The 14,834-nt window shown below is 51.5% G+C and overlaps 1 protein-coding gene across 5 annotated transcripts; it reads right to left on the bottom strand.

Moving 5' to 3' along the window:
* Positions 1-363: 363 nt before the first annotated feature.
* Positions 364-13,894, bottom strand: NAGA (alpha-N-acetylgalactosaminidase). Of its 5 annotated transcripts, none has more exons than XM_055253071.2 (10): positions 13,804-13,894; positions 13,323-13,407; positions 11,448-11,583; positions 10,781-10,952; positions 10,129-10,306; positions 9,726-9,820; positions 8,756-8,917; positions 5,838-6,035; positions 3,912-4,055; positions 1,313-3,402 (listed from the first exon to the last, which is right to left on the bottom strand). In XM_055253071.2, exons 2-10 carry the CDS (start codon positions 13,336-13,338, stop codon positions 3,268-3,270), a joined length of 1,236 nt encoding a protein of 411 aa, XP_055109046.2. In that variant the 5' UTR covers positions 13,339-13,407; positions 13,804-13,894; the 3' UTR covers positions 1,313-3,267. The 5 variants fall into 5 exon arrangements, with proteins under 5 accessions (XP_063479060.1, XP_055109046.2, XP_055109045.2 ...); XM_055253070.2 differs by having other exon boundaries at positions 13,323-13,414; positions 13,804-13,891; XM_055253072.2 differs by having other exon boundaries at positions 3,912-4,010; positions 13,323-13,414; positions 13,804-13,891.
* Between the last annotated feature and the right edge of the window lie 940 nt (positions 13,895-14,834).

Raw genomic sequence — 14,834 nt, 5'->3', positions numbered from 1 at the left:
CTGTCTTTTGAGGGTTTGATTATGATATGTCTAGGTATGGAGCTCTTTGAGGTTAACCTACTTGGAGTTCATTGAGCTTTTTGGATAGGTAGATTAATATTTTCCATCAAATGTGAGACATTTTCAACCATTCTTTCTTCCAATATTCTTCCCCTTTCTCTTTTTTTTTATGTGTATATTGGTACATTTGGTGGTATCCCAAAGGTTTTAGAAGTTTTGCTCAGTGTTCTTCATTCTTGTTTCTTTCTTTTTCTCAGAGAGGTTAATTTCAACAGATCTATCTTCAAGTTTGCTGATTCTTTTTCTGTCAAATCTACTATTAAACCTCTTCAGTGAATTCATTTCAACTATTGTACTTTCCAACTTCAGAATTTGTGCTTTCTTCTCCACTATAGTTTTATCTCCTTTGTTATTCTGTTTGGGCATCATTCTTATTCTTTCCTTTATTTCTTTAGACCTGGCTTTGTTTGGCTCTTTGAACGTTTAAAATAGCTGATTTAAAATCTGGTAATAAGGTAAAATACCACATAGCTTGCTGTTCCTACTGGAATTCAACTATTTTTTTTTTTTTTTTCTTTTTCAGTTGAAGTTTTCTGGGTTGCTGCAAGCTTTTGGTTAATTTCCAGAGTTCTGTGAAAGTTGATTTTGATAGTATGTGGCAGGTTTTTCAATGCTTTTATGAAGGGAGCAAACTTTCAGTAGTTCGTACTGGATCTTGATTTAGACAAACTATAGAGAGAGATTTTTGAGACAACTGGCAAAAACTGGACATAGACTGGTTATTAGATTATTTTAAAATTGTTTTGTTGGATAGGAAAATTGTATTAAGGATATATATATATATATATATATATATATATTTTTTTTTTTTTTTTTTTTTTTTTTTTTTGAGATGGGGTCTGGCTCTGTTGCCCAGGCTGGAGTGCAGTGGCACCATCTTGGCTCACTGCAACCTCCGCCTCCCAGGATCACGCCATTCTCCTGCCTCAGCCTCCCGAGTAGCTGGGACTATGGGCGCCCACCACCATGCCCGGCTAATTTTTTGTATTTTTAATAGAGACGGGGTTTTACCGTGTTAGCCAGGATGGTCTCGATCTCCTGACCTTGTGATCTGCCTGCCTCGGCCTCCCAAAGTGCTGGGATTACAGGCATGAGCCACTGCGCCCGGCCCATGTATGTATTTTTAAAGCCCTTATCTGTTAGAGACATAGTGGTTTTTAGGGTTTTCTGAAATTTCCTTTCAGATACTCTAGCTCACACATCATAAGAGCAAGTGCAGGAAGAGAGATGAAATAATGGTACAACTTGATGGTTATTGGAGCTGGATGCTGGGTACATGGAGGTTCACTCTACCATTTTATTTTTGTATTTGAAAGTTTTCATGATAAAAAGTTTTTAAAAAGAGAAAGGGTACTTTGGGTCCAAACAAATCTGTGCTGAACTGAAAAAATATTGCATTCCTAACTGGCCTTGACTAGAAGGGAATAAATGTCCTGGGAGATAGATGGCATGTTTGTTGAAAGAATGAAGGGTGAAGAGATAGGATCAATCAGGCACCCCCAGGACAAAAGGATAACTTATACAGCGAGTAAAGACATGTAGCTATCTTGGGCTGAAAGGTAAAGGAATTAATTGGTCAAGTCCAGGCTCAACTCTGGCCCCCAACTCCCAAGTCCATGGTCTCAACTCATTTCCCACCACATCCCAGAGTGGTGGGAAAGCCTTCCTGGAGCTGGCAAGAGAAGGTGTTCCCACCTGAGACTATTCCATTTTGCTTGAACAGCACTATGAACAAGACCCAAAGCCAGAGCTATGCACAGAGGGGCAGGCCTTCAAGGACAGAGGCCTGGGATGAGGTAGGCTTCTGTCCTAAGTTTCTCAGCAGCCTCAAGACATCAACTGGGGAAGGGAACTTTCTCTGGTGACCCTATACTTAACCAGTAAAGCTCCAGTAATCTTAAATGATGTAACAAAATGTGCACATGTAAGTTTTCACACCATACCCTAAATACAAGGACCTCAGAACCCTGAGGACTATGGGAGATCCACCCAGAAAATACTCCTTGGGCAGGAGAGTGCAAGGCCTGGGGCACTGGGTGCTCCTACATTCAAAGCCCAAGGAGGACCTAGCTAGCTTGCTCTGCCACCAGCAATCTCCAAAGGGGAGAGAGCCACCAGGGAAGACAAGTGCCCTGTAGCCTTGGCTAAAAGAGGAGGGCTTGGGAAATAAGGACCAAAGCAAGATAGGCAAGAACCCATCATTCCTTCACTTTGACTGTTAACCCCTGTCCTTAGGAAGAGGGACAGGAAATCAATTTTAAGACACAACTCCTGGACAGGTTTGTGGACACATCTGGGGAATATGAACCTCCTTTGCAGCCAGGTCGGGAGAGAAATAATAAAGGAAAAGAAGTAGGGGTGGGGGTGGAGCCACCAGAGAGAAGGGCAGGCTGAGTTGCTGGGCCAGGGGCACTGCTGGGCAGAGCACAAGCTGCAGGACCTGGGAGCATTGCTACTTGGCCTCATTATGTTGTCACCATCACCACTGCCAGCATACCAGGCACAGCAGGGGCAGCTCCTGGGTGTGAGGCAAGTCTGGCATCTCTAGGAAGTACAATCTTCCGGTCAGTTTGGAAAAGGAGGGGCCAGACGATGCCAGACATCATCCATAGAGGTGAGATTTGAATCCAGCACCGTGTGTAGTGCCACCAGAGTGCCTAACTAAAGGTACCCCAGGTCCATATTACAACTACTTGATTAAAGAACAGGTTTATTGGTGACCTGAGGGAGCCAAGGTCTCCTTTGTGACCCTCACTCCCAGGTGGTATCAGCCTGCAAGGCCCTCTATGGGTAGAAAAGCCAATCACATGATTCATGGGCATTCCTGGCAAGAGGTCAGATCTCTCTACTCCTAATTCGAAAAATTCCAAATCCTGATTTCAGAGTCAACAGCAAGGTCAGAGGCTAGAGTCCTGATGGGCATGGGGCTCGGGAGGCTGGCGAGTTGCTCGGCAACATCTGGGGGGCTGTGCACACGAAGTAGAGGCCAGGAAGGCCACAGGAAAATTGCCCCAAAAGAAGTTTCCAAGAGGGTTTACGCTTGGGCAGGGCATAGAACCTGGCCCTGAGATTGCACTTTGGGTATGATGGGGTCAGTCACCGAGCAGGCCTGGGGAGCAGAGAACCTGCCCACTTGCCCTGGGCATGCCAAGGCTCCATAGTCTAGGCTCAATGGTGCCACCACAGCCTGTCACATGTCCCAGCTCCTCACTGCTGGGACATCTCCAGGTTCTTGATGGGATACAGGTACCACATCACTACCCCTGAAGGGTTGATGATCACTGTGAAGTTGGTTTCATCTCGGAGGCCACTGATGATGTCACCTGAGTAGACGTCCTGGGCCTGCAGTGGGGAGGGACATCACCAATGCCACCATGAGAATGGCTGCACAGAGACCTCCCTAGAGGATGTAGAAGCCTTCTGCCTGGACTTTGGCCTGTCTGTGCTGGGCTTCCAGTATGCCCTACAGAAGTGGGAGCCCTGAATCTCCATCACTTCTCCACCAGTAAATCCAACAGGTGCCCAAGCACAGGCAGTGGAGAAAGCCCCAGCCCATGGAAAACTGTGAGGAATGTGCCAGCAAGGGCTGACCCTTAGGAGGAGGAGTACAGCCCTAGAGGCTAATGGGATTCATATTTATATGCAGTAGTTCTGTTTGCATAGGTTGAAAATACTGGTGCAGAGCACGGCACTGGCTGCAGCTCTCAGTGCCTGCAGCTCCCCATGGGCACCTGCCAGAGGTCCTAAGCCCATGGCTCAGGGGAGGCCATATGTGAACAATCACACCCCATAATACCCTCCCACAGAAATCTGAAGCCCAGGCGGGTGGCTGCAGGCAGCCGGGTGCTCACCTCATATGTCACAGACCCGGTGAAGTTCAGCTGGCCAAGGGAGGAGTGGTAGCGATAAGGCATATCGGTCCTGCGGCTGAAGAAGACTAAGGCACTGGCCTTGTTGGACAGAGGCCGCATGTACACTTCGATAAGAGATTTTTCCTGGGCACAGAAGGTGGCTACTGGCTGGGGTCCCTTGCTCAGACTAAGACCTACCGTTGCCTCCCTGGCCCTCCCTGAGTTCTGGGTCCCCCAGTTCACAGTTCCATGTTACACAGGCTTAGGGAGGATGCCACGGGCCTCCAGCACCCCAGCTTATCTAACCCTACCTGCCTGCCTTCCCTGACTCAGCAGATACTCATCAACACCTACTCTGAGCCTGGCCCCTGTGCTAGCACATTGAGACAAATGCTGCATGAGGCCCTGCCCCAGAAGCTCATAGGACAACGGGAGGGATAAATGCAGAAACGGGGAAGCAACAACAGTACAGTGTATGAGTGCCGGCCCCAAACAACTGCCAGTGCTGGCCTGGAGGGTGCTGTCCAGTGGGAACAGTGAACTCTGTTCCAGGAGGGTGGAGAGTGGAGCTGGATGTGAACTCCCATCCTCCAGAAGGTTCTCCAGGCCCAGCTCCATCATCAGCCCCTCTGGCAGGGAATCATTACTTCCTCTGGGCATCACCAGTTCTATAGGTGCCTTCTGTAGTTCTGTAGGTTTATTTTTACCAGAGTCCAGGATTTGGTAAAGAGCAAAGGTGGCCAGGCACAGTGGCTCACGCCTGTAATCCCATTACTTTTTGAGGCCGAGGCCAGTGGATCACCTGAGGTCAGGAGTTTGAGACTAGCCTGGCCAACATGGTGAAACCCTGTCTCTACTGAAAAAAATACAAAAAAAATTAGCTGGGTGTGGTGGCGCACATCTGTAATCCCAGCTACCTGGGAGGCTGAGGCAGGAAAATCGCTTGAACCTGGGAGCCAGAGGTTGCAGTGAGCTGAGATGGTGCCACTGCACTCCAGCCTGGGTTACAGAGTGAGACTCCATCTCAAAAAAAAAAAAAAAAAAAAAAAAAAAAAAAAAAAAAAAGCAAAGGCTTTGAGGTGACACTGAAGTTCAGTCTTGTTTGTACCAACTGTGTAGCCTTGGGATAAAGTTACTCAGACTCTTGAAGTTTCATTTTTCTCATTTGTAAAATGGCAAGATACCTACCTTGCTGAGAAAAAGTATCTAAATCTCCTGGCACATAGTAGGTAATAAATAGCAGCCACTAGTAGTCGTAGTATTCCTTGGCTATAACAGCTTCTCCTGGCCAGGTGCGGTGGCTCATGCCTGTAATCCCAGCATTTTTGGAGGCTGACGCGGGTGGATCACCTGAGGCCAGGAGTTCGAGACCAGCCTGGCCAACATGGTGTCTCTACTAAAAATACAAAAATTAGCTAGGCGTGGTGGCAGGCGCCTGTAGTGCCAGCTACTCAGGAGGCTGAGGCATGAGAATTGCTTGAACCCAGGAGGTGGAGATTGCAGTGAGTCGAAATTGTGCCACTGCACTCCAGCTGGGTGACAGAGTGAGACCCTATCTCAAAAACAAACCAGCTCCTCCTGCTCTGGAGGGAAGCCCAAGCTCTCTGCAGGCCATCATGGGTGTATAGAAGCTCTGTGCCTCACCCTTCCTGTGTGCACTTACGTGGCTGACGCCTCTCATCCCCGACTCCCTTGAGCTGTCCTGCTCAGCCCTGCTCAGCCCTGCTCTCACCCAGCAAGAGGAAGACAGTTGGAGCAGCTCCCATCAGAGTCCTCAACCATAAGCAACCAGAAGGGGTAGCCCTGGTTGGGGACTGGGCGACTCCTGTACCTCCCCAGGTGTTGCCCCCAGGGAGGCTGGCAGCCTTTCTCTCAGGAGAGCCCAGTTCCTCAGTCCTCCCCTTCCTTCCCTCCACACCCCAGTACCTCGTGAATCCTGCGTCCCTGGATGCCTAAGGGATCCTGGTTGATTTTGATCATGAGTGGATTCTGCAGAATGTCCATGTTCTGGGCAGAGATGGTACGCAGGTCTGTGGACATCAAGAGGGGGGCTGCCAGCACCGTCCACAGGGCCATCTGGGCCCGGGATTGCTCTAAGCTGAGTCCGAAGTTCCCAATGAGCAGCTGGGGGCAGGGAAGAGGAGTAGTCAACTCTCATCTCCTCAAGGAGGTAGACACAAGGACCATCCCCAAACTTGTAGCCGAGGAAGAGCAATTAGGGATTAGGGAAAGATGGCTGTATGTGGAGGAGGCCTGGTTCAGCAAACACCATTCCCCAGCCCTGTGGCCTTGGGGGAGTTAAGTCATTTTCCATCTGAGCATCAGCTTTTTATTTTCCATGAAGAACACGGAGTTGGCGGTAGGGGGATGGGCAGATGGCCAGGTGCGGTGGCTCACGCTTGTAAATCCCAGCACTTTGGGAGGCTGAGGTAAGGAAGGAGACCACTACTACTTCTGCTGCCCTCCTCCCCCAACCTTGCCTAGTTCACAAGACAGGAGGAAAGAAAAAGCAAAAAGTTGGAAATAAAAGTAAGATAAATAGCCAGACAACCTTGGCACCACCACCCGGCCCTAGGAATTAAAAAAAGTAATAATAATAACATCAACCCTTGATCTAAACTATGTGTTATCTGTAAATTCCAGACACTGTATGAAAAAAGCATTGTAAAACTTTTTGTTCTGTTAGCTGATGCATGTAGCCCCCAGTCACGTTTCCCACGCTTGCTTGATGTATCACGACCCTTTCACGTGGACCCCTTAAAGTTGTAAGCCTTTAAAAAGGCCAAGAATTTCTTTTTTGGAGAGCTCGGCCCTTAAGATGCGAGTCTGCTGACACTCCCGGCCGAATAAAAACTTCTTCCTTCTTTAATCCGGTGTCTGAGGAGTTTTGTCTGTGGCTCATCCTGCTACAGAGGCAGGTGAATCACTTGAGCCCAGGAGTTAGAGACCATCCTGGCCAACATAGCAAAACCTCATCTCTACTGAAAATATAAAAATTACCCAGGTGTGGTGGTGAATACCTGTAATTCCAGCTACTTGTTCAAGCACAAGAATCACTTGAATCAGAAGGTGGGGAGGTTGCAGTGAGCTGAGATTGCACCACTGCACTCCAGCCTGAGCAACAGAGCAAGACTCTGACTCAAAAAACAAAAGGCCAGGCGCGGTGGCTCATGCCTGTAATCCCAGCACTTTGGGAGGCTGAGGAGGGCAGATCACCTGAGGTCAGGAGTTCGAGACCAGCCTGACCAACATGGAGAAATCCCATCTGTACCAAAAATACAAAATTAGCCAGGCGTGGTGGTGCATACCTGTAATTTCAGCTACTTGGGAGGCTGAGGCAGGAGAATCGCTTGAACCTGGGAGGAAGAGGTTGCAGTGAGCCAAGATCATGCCATTGCACTCCAGCCTGGGCAACAAGAGCAAAACTCTGTCTCTAAATAAATAAATAAATAGGCCGGGCATGGTGGCTCACACCTGTAATCCCAGCACTTTGGGAGGCTGAGGCGGGTGGATCATGAGGTCAGGAGTTTGAGACCAGTCTGGCCAACATGGTGAAGCCCCGTCTCTACTAAAAAAATACAAAAAAAAAAAAATTAGCTGGGTGTGGTAGCAGGTGTGGTAGCTACTCGGGCGACTGAGGCAGGAGAATCGCTTGAACCTGGGAGGTGGAGGTTGCAGTAAGCCGAGATCACACCATTGCACTCCAGCCTGGGCGACAGAGCAAGACTCTGTCTCAAAATAAATAAATAAATAAATAAATAAATAAAACCCTGGGGGTGATGGGGGTGGTAATATGCCCTGGCTACATCACAGGTTGTTCAGATGATCAAATGGGCTCCTGTTGTCAAAAAGCTTATAAACTAGGTAAAGTCAATAAATGTTCCACGGTGACAGTGGTAAGAAACAGAACTGGACAAAGTCCCTGCACCTACCACTGGCCACACCCACCTGCCCTAGCCACAGCTGAATGGATCAAGGGGGACTCCTGACCCCAGGGCAAGCAATCCATAGTCAGGACACAAGTTACAGGCTTAGTGACAACAATTTAAGCACTGTGTATATGCCCATCACTGTGCCAAGCATTTCAGAGTTATTTTAACCCTCAACCCTATAAGGTAGCTACTATTCTTATTTTCCAATTGACAAAACTGAGGCACAGAACAAATTAAGTTACTTGCCCAAGGTAAAGTGGCAGAGCTAGAGCTGGGACTCCACAGCAGGCCAGTTCCTGCTACTCCAGGTTGCTCCTCCACCTGGCTTAGCACTTGTAATTCTTATAATCATCATAGGATCAATCAGGTAGTAAATGCTTGTTGACAAAGAGATAACTATAAAGCTATAAATTGTAACAACAACAAAATGTCACAGGGCAATGACTGGGATAGAATGGAAGGGCTAGAAGCAGGACTGTGAGGGCCAGTTGTCCCTGTAGGGGACGAGGCCGGGAATTGACAAAAGGATCAGAGGCAGATGGGGTAGAGGAGTCCAGGCACTAGGAATAGCCAGGTCATGATCTTCAACCTGCATGGCAATAACATCTTATTCCAGGGTCACTATAGACCCAAGTTCTTGAGCTTTCAAAAACATCAGAATTGCCTGGGGAGATGGTTAACAGTGGGAATTCCTAGGTTCTCCCCCTGAACATTCTGATGCAAAACGTGGGGGATGGGGCCCTGGAAACCAGCTTCTAAGTCAAGTCTAAAGCAACCAGTTCAGGGACACATTTCAGAAGCGCTGACCTAGAACCTGGCAGTGAGCCTCCAAGAAGGAAGAAAGAACAGGGCAGTGGGGAGCAGGGTCATCACAGATGGTAGGCCTAGGGACATCCCCCTCCATCCTGGTACCATGTCAGGGTCATTCCAGTGCCCAGGGCCGGCCACCGGCTGCAGTATGTCCTGGTGCTCCACGAACCAATTCAGGATGGAGAGCATGCTCCACCAGGAGTCCTGGATGTCATCATAGTTACGCCAGAGGTTGCAGATGTCCGCCAGCAGACTGTAGTTCACCTGGATGTCGAGGGAAAGGCAGAGTCCAGCACCAGAATCACACGCTTCAGCCCAGAGACCCACACAGGAGTTGAGGAGGCTCAGCAGGAGACACAGGTGGGGAAGAGGGAAGAGAACAGGCCCCACCGGCTTGCTCAGGATGAGGAGGGCCTCAGAGGGTGGCCCTGCTCTGGGGCTACCGGGGTCTCCCTTCTGTGCATGCTGGTGCCAGGAGCCTACCTTGCCCTCTCATGCCACCTTGGGTCAAGCCCAGGGTGTGGGCCCAGGCTGGTGCACCCACAAACAACCCTCCCTGACACCCACCCACCCCCATGTTCTCTCAGTGAGAAACTGCTGTCTTCTGTCTTCTCAGCTCCACAGGCCTGAGCCCACCCTTTTTGGTGTCAAACATGCCGAGGGACCCCTCATGAGCCCACAGGTTCCTCCAAGGCTTGGCCCCACCTGCCTGGCCTCCCCAGCCTTCTGGGTCTCCTCACCCAATGGGCACCTCCTGGAATCCTGGGCACTGTGTGCCAGCACAGATGGCTCTCCTGCCTCTGATGCCAACTCCTTCAGCCCACTTCACAAGGGCCTCTTCTCTAAGGCCCACCCCTTCCTCCAACACACACACCTCTCTGGGCTGGCTGAGCCCACCTGCTCTCTGTGGGTACTTAACGTAGGTCTCTAGACACCTACAAATCACCATATGGGCACCTGTGGTGAGAGCAGCACTGGCTCTGGAAGGCCCCGTCCCTGAAGCCTGGCACTCAGGAGGTAAGGAGGCCTGGGTGTGGGAAGCGCCATCAGGCAGGGGGGCAGAAAGGCTTACCTTTGGGGGGAGGCCGCCTTCGTAGGCTGGCCAGCTGCAGGAGAAGGCAATGGGGCGGCCTGTGGCATTCAGGGCAGCAGCCATCTTGGGGTACCCTAGAGAAAGCCCAACCCGTTTCAGTCCTGAGAAAGTGCAGGAGGCAGTCTGGGGCCTGAGCCCAGACCTTTTCCCAACAGATGTGAAGAAATAAGCTCCAAAGAGTAGGTGCCTCCCCACATACCCAGAGCCTCAAACGCTTCCAGGGTGGGCTATGCTGCCACTCATATTTAGGGAGCCTGGGAGCCACAATTCCCCTAACCCCTGGGTGGGGGGAATTGGGAAGCTCAGCCAGGTGGGCCCTGGGTGGGTCTCCATGGCCACCCTCCCCATCTGCCTGTGTGCCCCAGCCAGCTGCGTAACTCACCCTGGGCCCGCTCGGCGGCGGTGGAGAAGCAGCCATCCAGCTTGAGCATGTCCACCTTCCACTCAGCGAAGGTCTGAGCATCCTGGACCACCTTGTCCAGTGTGGTGCCTGGGTAACCCATGCAGGTGAAGTTGCCCATGTCCGCGTAGATACCCAACTTCAGGCCCAGGGAGTGAACCTGTGGGGGTTTGAGGACACAGTGGGCTCAAGCAGGACCCTCAGGGAGATATCCTCAAGGCATATCTGACCCAGTCCCATTAAACCTCCAGGGCTCCCACGGACCAAAGCAGATGGTCCCAGCATGCTGGCCCGGCCTCTGGCCATGATGGCCCACCTCTCCCCCAACACACACCTCCCAGCAGCTGTTTCTTGCCCCTAGGCCTTTGCTCCTGCCATCCTCTCTGCCTCCAGTGCCATCTCTCTGGGCTCAGCTCAAGAACTGCCTCCTCCAGGGAACCTTCCTGGAATACCAGGCTGCGTGACATGCCCTTTCTGGCTCTCACTCAACAGAGCGGGCCAAAAGTCGGTGTTCATTTGTCTGTTTCCCCCACTAGACTGTGAGATCTCAATCATGCAAATGAGCCCTAAGCAAGGTAGAGTGAAAGGAGTGGTCTAGCCCTGAGGCCAAGGGCAGGGCTGGGGTGCAGCTCACGTAGTCAGCCAGGAAGGGAATGCCATGAGGGAAGCGCTTGGGATCTGGCATCAGGCGGCCACTGGCATCGCGCCCACCGATCCAGCAGTCATCAATGTTGAGGTATGTGTAGCCCATGTCCCGCCATCCATCCTGTGCCATCCGGTCAGCCATCTCCATGAAGAGCCGTTCACTAGTGAGGGGCAGAGGGATGGGGTAGCTCAGGGACCCAGCCCGGCCCTCACCCACACCCTGCCTCAGCTCTGATTGAATCTGGGCTATAAAAACCATGACCTTGCTGAGCCCTAAGCCAGGTATCCGTGTAAATGACCACCAGGGATTGTGCCATGAGCCATAAGCAAGCTTGAAAGGAGTGGCTGGCCCCAGGCCAAAAGGCAGGACTGGGTCAGGGGAAGTACAGGGGGCCTGGCCTGACCTTCTAACAGTTATCTCAGGGGCTGGGTCCATGTAAAGTCCCTGCCTCGTGACCAGGTTGGGGCCTGACAGTCCCTACAGAGGCTCCAGGCAGGTCACGGGGCTAGGTGTCACAGTCCGAGTGACTTCGGCTGCAGTCTCTGGGATGGAGAACTCTGACCTTGCCCTCTTTTCTAGTGGACCCTCCACTTCCTGCCCCCGACTTTGCAGGGCCCTGGGCAAGGCTCATCAGGTGAGTGTGGACCTTACTCACCTGATGCAGTTCTTTGGGTCCTCATCACAGTTAATGTTGCAGCGGAAGCGTTCCCAGGCCAGCCAGCCCATGGGTGGTGTCTGCAGGAGCCCATTGTCCAGCATTAGCACCTGGGCCACGTGTCCCAGCAAGAGCACTAGGGGGCAAGGGAGGAGGGGATGGTGACTGTCAGTTGCCCTCACAGCTCCAGCCCTCATCCCACCCCATCTGTATGTTGCTCAGCCCTACAGAGGCTGCCTGCCTATATATAAGGGAAACTGGACTCCTGGGTTTAGGGTAGAATTGGCTTTTCCTGCAATGAATGGCTGGCTCTTGCAAAGCAGTAAGTGGGAGGATGGTGCCTGGGCCAGGCAGTGGCTTGAGGTCCGGCTGTCACAGCAGTGCTGGAATTAGCAAAACTAACACCTGGAATTAGCAAAACTAACACCTTATGTCCTTCCCTTCCTATAACCCCCATCAGCTCCTCCCATCCCATATATAGAACTTAACAGTACAGATGCTCCTAGGCCTACCATGGAACTACGTTCTCATAAACCCAGTGTAAGTTGAAAATATCACATCAGCCAGGTGCAGTGGCTCACGCCTGTAATCCAACACTCTGGAAGGCCGAGGCGAGTGGATCACTTGAGGTCAGGCCAACATGGTGAAACCTTGTCTATACTAAAAATTCAAAAACTTAGCCAGGTGTGGTGGCGTGCACTGTACTTGGGAGGCTGAGGCAAGAGGATCACTTGAACCCCAGAGGCGGAGGCTGCAGTGAGCTGAGATCGTGCCACTGAACTCTAGCCTGGGCTGTGACAGTGTGAGACCCCACCTCAAAATAATAAAAAAGAAAATATTATGTCAAAAATGTACTTAATACAACTAACCTGCCAAACATCATAGCTGAGCCTAGCCTACCTTAAAAGTGCAGACAGGCCAGGCACGGTGGCTCACGCCTGTAATACCGGTACTTTGGGAGGCCGAGGTGGGCAGATCACCGTAAGTCAGGAGTTCAAGACCAGCTTGGGCAACATGGTAAAACCCTGTCTCTACTAAAACTACAAAAAAATACCGGGGTGAGGTGGTGAGTGCCTGTAATCCCAGCTACTCAAGAGGCTGAGCAGGAGACTTGCTTGAACCTGGGACGTGGAGGTTGCAGTGAGCCGAGATCGTGCCACTCCACCCACTCCACTCCACTCCAGCCTGGGTGACAGAGTGAGACTCTGTCTCAAAAAAAAAAAAAAAAAAAAAGCTTCAATGCACATTAGCCTACAGCTGGGCAAAATCATCTAACACAAAGCCTATTTTATAATAAATTGTTGAATATTTCATGCAATTTACTGAATACTGAAACACAGTGGTTGTATAGGTACTGTGGTTTCTACTGAATGTGTGTCGCTTTCACACCACAGTAAAGTTGAAAAATCGTTAAGTCGGGACCATTGGCCAGACTCCAGGTCTCCTGAGCCCCAGTCCAGAGCTCTTTGCTCTCTCCCACAGACCCTCAAGAGCCCTCAGAGAGGCTTAAGAAGTAAGCCAGCAAGGATGGGCACCCAATCAGCTGATCTAAGTGAGCCCTTTCCCCCTCGGGCCTCAGTTTCCTTATCTGTAATATGGAGTTACTGTAGGGACTGTACAGGCGGTTCTCTGCACGTGTTGATATCACATCAGTTAGGGCCTCTGTGCTTGAGGGAGAGGAAGTGAGAAAGGCAGGACCCCTTTGAAGGAGAAATGATTCCCGTATGGGGAAGCATTTCCTCCCTTCCTGCCCAGCTCTAAGTAAAAGAGAGAGGAACCTATCTCCCCACAAACCCACATTAGGGAAGAAGCGCCAAAGCACTCCTTGTAGCACTCACCCCTACCCTTCCAAGCCACCCCAGCCGGTGTAGGTACCTGTCCTCAGCAGCATCGCTCTGGACTCAGCTTCCGAGGACCTGACCAGATCTGGTCTGCGTGTATCAGCTGTATGTGTTGGGCTCTGGAAGCTAAGAAACGTCTGAAAAGCACTAGGGTCACGGCTGCTTGGCTAGCTCGGCCGCCCTCAACCTTGGGCGTGGATCCTACACTCGGTCCCCAAGTTGCCCGCCCCATCCCCAGCCATCACTTCCCGGAGCTTGAGTTCTTCCTTCAGAAATACTAAACAACGTGTCTTGGATGTCAGACCTCACACCCTCTAAAGTGCTGGGAGTCCCGAGGGCCTACGGGCCGCCTTCGGCCAGGCCCGGGCTCAGAAAAACGCAGCGACCGGCTTAAGGTCACCCAGAAAGAGCAGAGGGGCGGGGCTGCGGCCAGGCTCCGGACTCCCAGCCGGGTCCGGGTTCCCGCACTGGGCCCCCCAAAACCGCAGAGCCCCCTCCCGCCGCACTTATCCTACCGAAGCGTTCAGACCCGCGGCCGCTTCTGACTCGAATCCGGTAACCTGATAAGTCTGAAGCGTTCCAGTGAGGGCGGGGCTTCACGAAGGCAACCCTTCGCGCAACCTATCAGAATCCCCCCCTAGCAACGCTGTGCCCCGCCCAATGAGCCCGGCCTCCCAGCCTCTCTAAGCCCTTCCCCACTGGGCCCCCGCCCTGCGTGCTAGCGAGGCTGACATTGGGAGAACGGGCTCGGGGCTGTCCTTCGTGGCCCGGGCCCCGCGAGGCCTGTCCTTCCATTTCTGTGGGGACCAAGAGGGCGAGGATCGTGCCAGGCTCACCGTGGGCGCTCAGTAAGCGGCCGTGCAGTGAATACCTGTTGAGGGCTTTGTGCAGAGGAAATGAGAGACTGCTCTGAAGCAAGGCCTCCCTAGTGAGCTGCTAGGAAAATGGAAGTCTGGGATTAATCGTCTCTACAAGGAGGGTGCGTGGGGGGCAGCAAAGCAGGTGGTCACAGCTCCCGCAAAGGCAGCTGGCTCCCCTTCCCCGCCTGACGCTCAGGGACTGCTCGCACAGACTGGGCTACTTCCTTCTTCATTCATTCATTCAAGTATTTATTGAGAAACTGCTAGGTGCCAAATGCTTTGTTCTGGGCATTGTAGGGGCAGAAAGGTGTGATATTTTCCCTTACTCATCCCAAATGTCACAGCGGACACTCCTATAAACAAAATATAGGTTAGCAAGAGAAAAGCATAATAGATTGATTTACTCAATGTTTTATGTGACTTGAGAGCCTTCAGGAATGAAGACACAAATACTCAGGGAAAACTTTATTTTTATGTCTCGGTTTGATGAAAAATGGACAGCCCTGGCCGGGTCTGGTGGCTCATGCCTGTAATCCCAGCACTTTGGAAGGCTGAGGCAGGAGGATTGCTTGAGGCCAGACATTTAAGGACAGTCTGGGCAACATAGTGAGACCCCATCTCTACAAAAAATTAAAAAGCCAGGCAGGTGCCTGTGGTCCCAGCTACTTGGGAGGCTGAGGTGGGAG

Source organism: Symphalangus syndactylus, chromosome 18, assembly GCF_028878055.3.
Source record: "Symphalangus syndactylus isolate Jambi chromosome 18, NHGRI_mSymSyn1-v2.1_pri, whole genome shotgun sequence".
NCBI lineage: Eukaryota > Metazoa > Chordata > Mammalia > Primates > Hylobatidae > Symphalangus > Symphalangus syndactylus.
This window is presented reverse-complemented; position numbering and strand designations above follow the sequence as displayed.

Excerpts from the sequence above, each read along its gene's own strand:
- NAGA (XM_055253071.2), bottom strand. Across the intron at positions 8,918-9,725 it reads AAGGCGGCCTCCCCCCAAAG|GTGAACTACAGTCTGCTGGC; the intron begins GTAAGCCTTTCT and ends CTCGACATCCAG. Across the intron at positions 4,056-5,837 it reads AGGGACGCAGGATTCACGAG|GAAAAATCTCTTATCGAAGT; the intron begins GTACTGGGGTGT and ends TTCTGTGCCCAG.